The sequence below is a fragment of the Chinchilla lanigera genome, unplaced genomic scaffold (assembly GCF_000276665.1).
Source record: "Chinchilla lanigera isolate Chin_1 unplaced genomic scaffold, ChiLan1.0 scaffold00031, whole genome shotgun sequence".
Classification (NCBI taxonomy): domain Eukaryota; kingdom Metazoa; phylum Chordata; class Mammalia; order Rodentia; family Chinchillidae; genus Chinchilla; species Chinchilla lanigera.
The window spans coordinates 4035727-4047591 of record NW_004955432.1 but is presented as its reverse complement, the minus strand read 5'-3'; the positions used below and the strand labels follow the sequence as shown (position 1 = coordinate 4047591).

Sequence of the window (11865 nt, the reverse complement as noted above, 5' to 3'; positions counted from 1 at the left end):
AGGGAGGCAGGGAGGCAGGGAGGGAAAGGAAGGAAGTCTGTCTTAGGAGTTAGGCCCAGGAGCTCTTTTACAATTTTAGTTATTTGGTTTTTAGGACAAAAGTGCCTATAGGCAGGAAAGGAATAAAATGAGGGCCTCATTAGGCTGTCTGGCTACAGAAGAGAAAGAGTTAAAAACTTCCTGCAAGGAACAAGTAACAGTATGAGAGAGCTCAGAAGCAGAGCAAGAGGAAGCCAGCAGGGTGCCCTAGAGGCCCCTCCACACCTTTAGTAAAATGCTAGTGAGACAAGGGCCAGCCACTTAAAGCCCATATTTAGTATATAAAATACACCTATCCATCTGTACACATGTACACACACATACACACACATTTATGTATTCCCACACTACTGTTACTATTGTTACAGTAGATGGACAAGCATCCTTTAATCACTGACTGCACCTTGTATGTAAGGTCTGTCCTAGCCAACGTATAAATTCCAGAGATGAAGCCCTGGCAGGGCAAGAGAAAATCAAATAAAACCCACTTAGGAATGTGTACACAGGTGATGGTGTCTGGGCTAGCATCTTAGGGGCTGGGATGGAGCATCTTCATCACTTGATAGAAGGAAGCCTAGAACAAAGGCCCATGAGTTTTCCATCTTCTGGGGGCCCCTGCTGCCACCTCTCACAGGGTAGCTGTCTGCCTTCTCATTTTTCTTTCTTACAAATAAAGTATTTTCCTTTTTAAACTTCATTCCATGAATTGGTTACTGACTCACAGTTTAAGATCCCAGTTGATTGTAGAGCTGCAGTGTGGTGCACAGCCCAGTGTAACACTTTGAATGGATGGACACACAGCATATCACTGTAACCCGGGCTGAGCTTGAAGCTCTTACCCTGTTGCCTTAGCCTCCCAGTGATGTGATCAGAGGTGTGGGTCACCAAGCATAACTATATACCCTGATCACAGTGCTTGGTTAAATTAAATATCATTAATTGTATTTCTTTGTATGCTAAGAATGTTGTGATTTTCAATTGTAAATGTGTGGATGCCATTCTGAAAGACATCATGGAACTTTCTTGTCCTAGATAAGTGTCTGTGAATTTGAGATAACTTTATGTTTAGTACAATTTTGTTTAAACAGAGGAGAGAATCTGAGGCTATCATAATTTTTCAAACAGTAAGGGGGCCCATCTCATTTTATCATGAGCCACTTTGAGACAGTCTATTCATCTCTGTTAATGGGGTGATAAGCACAGAATGAGGACTCACAGTGAAAAACAGCGTCACCTGCTTTGGACACCAGTCTACACTTGAAGAAATGTATTATAGCAGTGCTCCGAATTCCTCAAAGTTCTGGTCACTGTGGGTGATGTACCGATTTGGGACTCTTATTTTATTTATTTATTTTTTTTTTTTTTTGAGAAAAGAAAACTTGGGAAAGACAAAGGGCATTCTTCAACTGCTATGGTGAATGTTTGGTTCTTTGCAAAATTGTCACTGAAGACATGAAATTTCATCCTCTAGATTTAAATGTCCTGACTTCTCATATGTCCCTGTCTCACCACCTGTGATTGAGCTGCATGGGCTCAGTGTGTTGTGTATAACCTTAGGTGGGTGTTCAACCTTCTGAGTATGGGTGCTTTTGTGAACTGCAGTGAAGCAGCCTTCTTCCCACAGCAGCTTCCCTTTTGCTTCTTTTGCAGCAAGTTGCTTCTATAAAATGCAAATTACCTCAAGGACTTAACAATTGATTTTCATGATTTATCCATAAGATTGTGATTTTCTTGGTTACAGATGAAGCAGAGAATTGATTATATCCAAAGAAACCAGTAAAAAATGTACAAGTAAATTATTTGTTTTGCATTTACTGCAAATATGCCTAAAGATCTATAAAATCATGACACCGGTGAACAAAGCATGTAATGCTTCCTTCCAGTGCATCTCTCTCATTTCATCTGGCTGTACCCATGGAGGCCACAGGATGGATCTCCTGGAAGCTTTATTGAGCTTAACAATCTCATCAAGCAAAATGTTATTTGTTTTCAATTATTTGGAATTTTGCATAAGTTAATAATTGAGGTTATTATATCATTATTATTATGCTGAAAAGATTATCTGTGATTTCTTTCCTTTAATTTATTGCCCATAGGATTGTAGGAAAATTAATACTGCAGCCACTTCACTCCTTTACTTCATTTTCTATGGGCTTGGGCTTCTTCACATTGGTTTTATCTTTTAAATTTTTGATATGATTAAATATGTTACCTTTTTTCTTTAAGTGATAATGAATTACGGGTTTTGATAGAATAAGAAAAAATACTGAATGCAGGTAATAGAAAAGTTCACAATTTGTACAAAATTTTCATAAGAAACTTTTATCTAGTATATATAAGTGGTTTATTGTGTTTTGCCAACATGTGGAATGGTTTGATTAATTTCTACTTGTTCATATAATATGTTTTCTTATATTTTTGTGGTGATATCTTGTACTTATTACATTTAGTGTTGAACCTCTTTCATATGTGGGCTTTTTAACACGTAAAATTGTTACGTTTTGGTTTTTTGTTTTTTGGGGCTTTTTTGGTATCAGGAATTGAACTCAGGACCTTGTGCTTGCCAGGCAGGCGCTTATGCCACTGAGCTAAATCCCCAGCCCTTAAAATTGTGAAGTGTCTGTGTGAGGACTACATGTGGCATAAGGTTTACAATTTCCAATCCACTTGTTTATATCTGATTCATAATCACATGGCATTTTTTTGTATATTAGGCTAGGGATAGTCTTAGTAATTCCATTAGATTTTTGTTGGTACTTTAACTTTTCCAGTGCATGTGAAGACAATTTTATGTGTTTCACCTTAATCTCTCTGTTACTTTTTGGTGTTTCTTGTGTTTTGTCTATTGATATGATTTTATGATTTTGTTTTCTTAATTTTAATGCAGTGTATTACTTTAATTACTTAATGCCTTTGATACTTTTAAAAATTTCTTCACTGTTGCCTGTAATCTGCACGAATAATGAACGAATAAATTTTCTTTTATTTAAGGAGTGATTTTCCTTTTTATGTTGCTGCTATTTCTCTCATTTTCCAATGTTGCTATTTTGTTCTTTTCTAATAAATATATATTATTTTAAATTTATTTTAAAGCACTTATTTCTGGGCACCTGAAATGATAGTATGTTGTACATTTATTTCAATATATTACAGAACCCTTAATGCCAATCAAGCCTTCATCTGAAGCATGTATCCCTTAAAAATTGGGGATTTAATCTTTAATTTTTAGGAGTATTTTAAATATAGTTCTGCTGTTGGTTTTGAATTTCATTTGAATAGGTGTGAGGGCCTGCTTTGCATGATTTCCATTGCTTTGAACACATTGAGGTTTTCTTCTTTTTTTGACTTTTGTTTTTACATCTTAGCAGTACAGAATGACTGGATTCATTATGGGGAGTTGGTACATGTCTACAACACATTTCAGTGTACCCCCACCCCTAGAAATTGAGATCTTCATTGTTGTTCTGAACATGGTCTATTTAGGTAAATATTTCTTCTGATCTTGAGAAGACCGTGTACTACCTAGCTATTTGATAAAGTATTATGCAATATCCAGTCAATCCCCATGAAGCATGTTAATTTTTACTGTTCCATTACACAGTTTTCCTGCCGTCTTCAGCTATCAGTTACTGATAGAGTTGTTTTCAAATCTTCAGACATAGTTGTGAATCAGTGTCTTTTCCTTCCACATTCATGGTTTTCCTCATGTAGTTTCATCCTTTATTTAGTGGAATATGTTTTGAGGACTGTTCTTTTTAGAGAACTGACTTTTATATCATTTGATGACTCTAATCATTATTTACTTTGAGGTACAAATTGAATAATGTCACATTAATCTGGCTTCTACAAATGGTGTTGAATCCATGATAGACTAGTGTGACTTTTTGCATAGCTTTCTATTTAATCTATCCTCATCAGTTTCAACATAACAACCACTCCTGTCCAGGTAGGCACAGCATTAGAACCATTACCCAGATGTCTAGACATTTATCAGCTCTGATATCTGTTTTCTCTTTCCCTGACAGTCTAACCTGTTCTCTTGATAGACAATATAGAGTTTGAGCACTATTGCTGGCAGTCTGTGGGTCTTATGTTTGCAGCTGTACTGCTTTGCTTATTATTGCCCAATGTGTGATGTCTCATTTTTTTATATATGAATGCAGAGCAATAAATAGAAAGTAATGTGTACTTTCTTAATAGTAACTTAGTGTTTAAATATATTGCAGTAAAATTTAAAGTTATTATTGAAGTGTAACAATAATAATGGAAATATTCTGGGAATATTCAGAAAGTTTCATCATTGGGCTTTGGGCAATGGATGAGAGTATTTAGGTGATTGATACCCTACTTGACTCCAACCGTTTCTGCACCATGTTTGATAACTCTCTCACTTTTGTGACCTTTCCCAAGTTTACCAAATATTATATCCTATGATGCACAGTGTTTCTTTAGTTTCCTCCCTTGGAAATTTCAAAAAGTGAGTATTACAGAAATTGCAAAGTGAGATATTTTTAGAGTTTGTTTTGTTTCACTGTTGTTCACAAGTGCTGATATGTTAATCAAGGGCAAAACACCTTCCTATCCATTGCATTGCTCATGTGATTCAGGATTTTTCAAGTGTACAGTACTTGAAAAGAATCACATCTATCTCTAGGAATAAAAGCACAGTGTACTCTCTGGACATTGCAGAGAAGTCACTGGGAAACTCCAAAAGAAAGGAAATAAGTGTAGAGTGTTTTTCTTGATTCTCCATTCTTGCATAAGTCTGCTTCTTTTTTGTGTTCTTCCACACTTCCATTTTCTTTCATGATTGTCTCAAAGACAATTCAGTTCTTGTTTTGTATTCAGTGTTACCTTCTTGAATTAGAAATTTCATAGTCATTGTTTTAGGTTTGTGTTTATTGCTCTTTACACCCTCTACAAGATCTTTGTACTGTGTACACAGGAAATATTTTCTTCTTGTGTTATTTCCCATGATTTTCATGTGTTTTGATTTATCCTTTTAATTAGGATGGTTGCTTTGTTTTCTTCTGAGGTAACACTTTATTGCACATCTAAAAATTATTGCACTATGAATTATAAAGGCATTGAAGTTTTTCTTATTTCCGTATGTAAGTTAGTTATTGTATATAGAATGAAAGAGTATACAGTCATGGATTCCTAGTACATACCTGTTTCCCCCCGAACATAAATAAAACATACTCTGATTTCCTCCAGATACTTATAACACCACCTCTATCATGAATTAATATCCTCTATACATGTAGACCCTTTAAGGACTGTATTCCATTCCTGAGATCCATTTGTCATTTGCTCTACCAACAGTATATTTTCATGAAAGGTAAAATTTGAATTTCTTTCATGTATATTATGTAAGCTATCAACCTTGCTTAAAAGGTATTGAATATTGTTAGATGTATAATTTAAAGTATAATACAGTGCAGTATTTGACAAATCAAATGTGTCATTTATAAGTGACACAACTTTTTTGAAGTTTTCCTTTTTGGGAAGTTTTTGATGCAGAGGTTCACTGTCTATTTTAGTCTTGTCTTGAACTTACTATGCAGACCAGGGTAGCCTGGAACTCATGGCAATCCTCCTGCCCCAGCCTACCTTGTGCAGGGACTCCAGGCATGTACCACCACACCTAGCTGAAAATTGCCTTTTGTGCCTGATTATTTTGTGATATATTAGTTTTCAATGCATAAAATACATTTTATTCATCTTCTTCCCCTCATTACTGTTCTGTACCCTCTAGAATTTCATATATCTGAGTGTATAATGATCATTTGGTGACACTGACTTATAAGATGTCACTGTTTCAGTATTTGCATTGTTCACAGACTTGTGCCAGTAAAACTATCTCCCATTAAAATTTTGATTATTATTCATAAATGTTGCTTGCTGTGCAATTATGTCTTTTTTCTATGAAACCAAATTCAAGTTTCAAAATGCTACCTAAGTACAAAGAAAGGACTCATTGCCATAAAAAATAAGATTTGGAAAGAGAGATTACCTATGGCTTATCAAAACCATTCATTAGATATTCATCAGCCACATTATCTTGTGGATGGTGATCTTGCATGTTCCCTCTAGAGATCTGTGCACAGATACCCTTGCAGTGACCCAGCAGAAGAAACGGTGCTCATATTCTACTGTGCTGTAGCAGTAACTGGCAACCTAGCATCAGAATTTCTGCCTAAAAATGTGCCTACAGTTGAATTTGATGACAAAGATACAGATTTAATAGTTGAACAATACAGCCAGCATTCAGCATTTTTTTAAATTTTTGAGATACTAGGTGTAGTACAGGCTGGCCTTGAACTTGCTGTGTAGCCCAGACTGGCTTCAAATTCATGGCAATCCTCCCTGCTCAGCCTCCTGGGTGATGAGATTACAGACATACAGCATCACACCTGGCTCTCAGTTGAACTTTTCATGAGAGGACTTGAGATATTCAAAGTTATCAGTTTCAACCTTCCGTGAAGAAATATGTAAAATAAATCGAACACACATGTGTAAATATCATGTTATCTCTCTGGTGTGAGAAACTGAAAATGGAAATGAGAACATAAATGTACAATAGATATTGTGAAATACAAGAAACTTTGAAAGGAGAGGGAAATAAGGGGTTGGGAAAGGCAGAAAAGGAAAGAAGAAAATGAGAAAAGAATAAAATGACCAGCTTTGTGAACTGAGAGGTGAAGTGAGTTTCAAAAGAGGACGGGAATGGGGAAGTATATACATATATTTTTTACAAAAATATACATATATAATAATATATATAATTATTTAGGAGGCACTGACCTTTGAAGATATAGCTGTGAACTTCAGCAAGGAGGAATGGGCTTTGCTGAATCCATCCCAAAAGAAGCTCTACAGAGAAGTGATGGGGGAAACATTTATGAATATGGCTGCTATAGGTAAGGATGATACCATTTTCTCATTTACACAATCAGAAGACATTGTTTCTTGCTCATTGTTGCAGTTTGATTAAATAGAACATGAAAACATTTTGAAGACTTACAGGACTGATTACAAGATGATTCTAATTGGAATCTACTAATTTTTATATACTAAAGTAGTGATTCCCTTCTATTTTTATGTCTACAATTTAGGAAGAGCTTTGGATAACCAGGAAGTTGAAGAAGAATACAAAATGTATGGGAGAAATCTAAGGTAATTTCAGAAGGAAAGGGAATGTTCCTCAAGAGTCTGTGTGTGAGTGGAAATATGGTAACCAAGAAAACAAGGCTATGTTCAAATGTATTTAATTTCACAAATATTCTCCAAAGATGTATGCTATTTGAGTACATATAATCTGACTACAGAAATATTCCAGTATAGGAAACTGAGTTAGTACTAATGTCATGCAACAAGTGACCCTATTTGATATATATGTGTAAAAAATGTTCTTTCATGATCAATACGATGTATGAAATTGTGTTTAGGGATGTGTATAGGTGTAATATGAAAAGAATACATTTTGAGCTTTGAGAGGTACCCGTCTTCAAGATACTGATTTATGTATAAATTTGAATATAAGACATTCTCTCTCTAAAAACACTACTAGCCTTGAAGCAAAGTACAAATGAATGCCCGTGTTGTAATGATGGGTATTCAAAGTGCAAATGAATGCCAATGTTTTAATGATGGGTATTTTTCATGCCATCCTCCAGAGAATTGAGCCCATTCATACTTTAAAATTCTTAGAAGACACCCTCCAACATTGTTGATGGGAATGTTAAGTACAACCACTATGATAGTCAGTGTACAGAGGTCTCAAAAAGTAAAGAAAAAATTTCCATTTGATCCAGGTGTACCTCTCCTGGATGTATTCACAAAGGAGATAAAAATCATCATATTATACTGATACATGCATATCCGTACTCAAAGCAGAATAATATATAATAGCTAAGCCCTGGAATCACCCTAGCTGTCCACACTGGATGTGTGGATAATGAAAACTTGATACCATCAGCAGGGTGAAAACCCAGCATTCCAGGTACAGATTTAGAAGGATGGCAAGTTGAAAAACTCAGCCTGAGCAACCTAATCATCAATGAGACTCTCTCTCAAAATAATGAAAAAATTAAAGGTGTAATTCAGTACTAAGACCTGTGTTTAATTCCCAGCACTGAAAACAACAAAGAAAATGTGTTGTATAATCAGCCATAAAGATGAATGATACCATGTCATTTGCCAAAAGAAATGGGTGGATCTTCAACCCATATTCCTAAGTGAAAGAAGTCAGATGCAGAATGTGAAACATCATATGGTTCTCTTATGTGAGAAACCAAAAATATAAATTAGAAGTTAAATAAAAGACTACTGATAGAGAAAAGGAAGCCTGGCTTTTGGAAGATGGGAAAAATGAACAGGGTAAGGAGAAAAGGGGTGAATGAGGGGGGAAAGGTATCAAATGATCAGTATATGATATATACAAGTACCAACTTCCTAAAATGAAACCAAACCTTATGTATTGCAAAATATTCCAATTTTAAAATTCCCAAATACTTTTTTGGCAGTGGCCGTTTTGAAGTTATCCTTCAAAACAGTCAATTAATTTATTGTCAGTATTTCTTAGGAGGGGCTGGGGATTTAGCTCAGCGGCACAGCGCCTGCCTGGCAAGCGCAAGGTCCTGAGTTCAATTCTCGGTACCAGATAAAAACCAAAAAAAAAAAAAAGAAAGTATTTCTTAGGAGATGAGAACTTGTTCAGGTAATTTATTAATATGGAGAACAGTTTTATTTTGATTATTTTGTTTTGTTTTGTTTTTCCTCCTCATAGAAATGAACAGGTAGCAAAATGCTGTGAATATAAAGCTTGGAATCAGTATGAAGAAATCTTCCTTTGGACTCCAGATGCTAATGTGGATATGAAACAAGCTGGTTTAAAACCAGCTGAAAGCCTTGCTTGTAGAAAGCCCCTAATTGGGCATTTGTCTCCAAATGTGCCCATCATAGCTCACACTAAGGTGAAACCATGTGAGTATGTGGGATTTGAAGCAAAGCTGCATAGATGTAATAAAAATGGAAGAACTTGTGATTTCCAGTCCTTCCAGAAGCACACAAGGACAAAGGCTGGAGAGAAACCCTATGAATGCAATCAGTATGAGAAATCCTGCTCTGATCTTACTGAAAGAACTCACCTTAGAGAGAAGACCTTTGTATGTCCGAAAAGATTGGAAGCCTCTAGCACATCCAATGATGTTCAGATCCATGGAAGAAATCACAGTGAGGGGAATCAATATGTATGTAAAGAATATGAGAACACCTTTATTTCACCCGACTATATTCAAGTATGTGACCAAACGCATGCTGGGGGGAAGCTCTATATATCTGAGGAATGTGGGAAAGCATTGTCTCAAAGTAATTCCTTTCACAGCAGTGTAAGTATTCACACTGGGAAGAAACCATATGCATATAAGCAGTGTGGAATAGCTTTTGGTACAGAGAGTCGCCTTGAAAGACATGAGGGAACTCACACTGGGGCAAAACCATATGCCTGTAAGCAGTGTGGGAAAGCTTTCAGCACACGCAGTTGTTGTCGAAAACACGAAAGGACTCACACTGGGGAGAAACCCTATGTATGTAAACACTGTGGGAAAGCTTTCAGCACACGCAGTCATTGTCAAACACATGAAAGAACTCACACTGGGGAGAAACCCTATGTATGTCAGCAATGTGGAAAAGCTTTCAGCACACGCAGTTGTTGTCAAATACATGAAAGAACCCACAGTGGGGAGAAGCCCTATGTATGTAAGCACTGTGGGAAAGCTTTCAGCACACACAGTCATTGTCAAATACATGAACGAACTCATACTGGCAAAAAACCGTATGTATGTAAGCAGTGTGGGAAAGCTTTCAGCAGATATGGTAATTGTCAAACACATGAAAGAACTCACACTGGGGAAAAACCATATGTATGTGAGCAATGTGGAAAAGCTTTTAGCATACGCAGTCATTGTCAAACACATGAAAGAACTCACACTGGGGAGAAACCCTATGTGTGTAAGCAGTGTGGGAAAGCTTTCAGCACACACAGTTGTTGTCAAGTACATAAAAGAAGTCACACTGGGGAGAAACCCTACATATGTAAGCAATGTGGGAAAGCTTTTAGCACACACAGTCATTGTCAAATACATGAAAGAAGTCACACTGGGGAGAAACCCTATGTGTGTAAGCAATGTGGGAAAGGTTTCAGCACACACGTTAATTGTCAGACACATGAACGAACTCACACTGGGGAGAAACCTTATGTGTGTAAGCAATGTGGGAAAGCTTTCAGTACCCAGAGTTACTGTAAAATTCATGAAAGAAGTCACACTGGGGAGAAACCCTATGTATGTAAGCAATGTGGGAAAGCTTTTAGCATACATGCTAGTTGTCAGATACATGAAAGAACTCATACTGGGGAGAAACCCTATGTGTGTAAGCACTGTGGTAAAGCTTTCAGCACACATGGGCATTGGCAAAGACATGAAAGAATTCATACTGGGGAGAAACCCTATGTATGTAGGCACTGTGGGAAAGCTTTTAGTACACATGTTAATTGTCAAACACATGAAAGAATTCACACTGGGGAGAAGCCTTACGTATGTAAGCAATGTGGGAAAGCTTTCAGCAGACATGGTAATTGTCAAACACATGAAAGAAGTCATACTGGGCAGAAACCCTATGTATGCAAACAGTGTGGGAAAGCTTTTAGCCTACATGCTAATTGTCTAATACATGAAAGAAGTCACAGTGGAGAGAAACCCTATATATGCAAGCAATGTGGGAAAGCTTTCAGCAGACATGGTAATTGTCAAACACATGAAAGAAGTCACACTGGTCAGAAACCCTATGTATGTAAACAATGTGGGAAAGCTTTTAGCCTACATGCTAATTGTCAAAGACATGAAAGGACTCACAGTGGGGAGAGACCTTCTATATGTAAGCAGTCTGGGGAAGCTTTTACCACAAGTAGTAATTGTCAAACACATGAGCTTACTGGGGAGAAACCCTTTGCATGTAAGCAATGTGGAAAATGATTTGCTACTAAGTCCTCACTTAATAGAAATAAAAGAAATCTCCTAAAGGAAAAATGTTGTGCATGTAAACAATGTGAGAAAGCATTCATTAGTAGCACATATTATCATGTACATGAAAGAGGTTGCACTGAGGAGAAACTATATATGTAAACCTATTTGAAACTCCTGTGAAAATTTCCCATGTAGTGGAGACCAGTAGAAGTAATTGCTAAGAACAGTTTTATGTCACTATTTCTTCATAACTATTTCATAAAATACAGTCTGAAACAGAGATATCCTAAAATGGAAATGTTTTTCAGTAAACTATAAATGTCTTGATTATATATCTTTAATGTTTAATATAAAAATATGAATTGACATAATTATGTATTTTTGTGTCTTTGAGCTTAATATATATTTAATTATATATATGTCTTTTAATTAAACATGGTGAATTTACATGTATGTTTTACTTACAAGTAAAATAATTATGTACTTTTTTTTAACAATTGGGTGGCATTGCCCACTAAAAAATTAATGTTGTTAATTGTGTTTTCATTGGGATTTTTCCACTCCTTTTCCAAAAAATTTTTGGTCTATATACTTCATATTCTTTCTAACAAAAAATATTTTTATAATTTGATGCTGTATTTTATATTGAGATATATATTTTCAGAGAATTGTCAGTGTATACGTTTAAAAATTTTTTATTATATGTTTGCAATTTATAGTCCCCTTGGGAGTACTTACATGTACCTATTATGGGCTTTTAAAAAATCCCCTTTCATTCTCTCCTTCTCCCCATTCCCAC

At 36.0% G+C, this 11865-nt stretch overlaps 1 protein-coding gene across 1 annotated transcript in view; it reads left to right on the top strand.

Moving 5' to 3' along the window:
- The window catches only part of LOC102014160 (zinc finger protein 709-like), a 21985-nt gene extending 10396 nt beyond the window's left edge, over positions 1 to 11589 (top strand). The window contains exons 2-4 of the mRNA XM_013515926.1: positions 6836 to 6962; positions 7158 to 7218; positions 8831 to 11589. Coding sequence (XP_013371380.1) covers positions 6836 to 6962; positions 7158 to 7218; positions 8831 to 11075 — 2433 coding nt within the window. The 3' untranslated portion in view covers positions 11076 to 11589. The remainder of the gene's footprint in view (positions 1 to 6835; positions 6963 to 7157; positions 7219 to 8830) is intronic.
- The last annotated feature ends 276 nt before the right edge of the window (positions 11590 to 11865 follow it).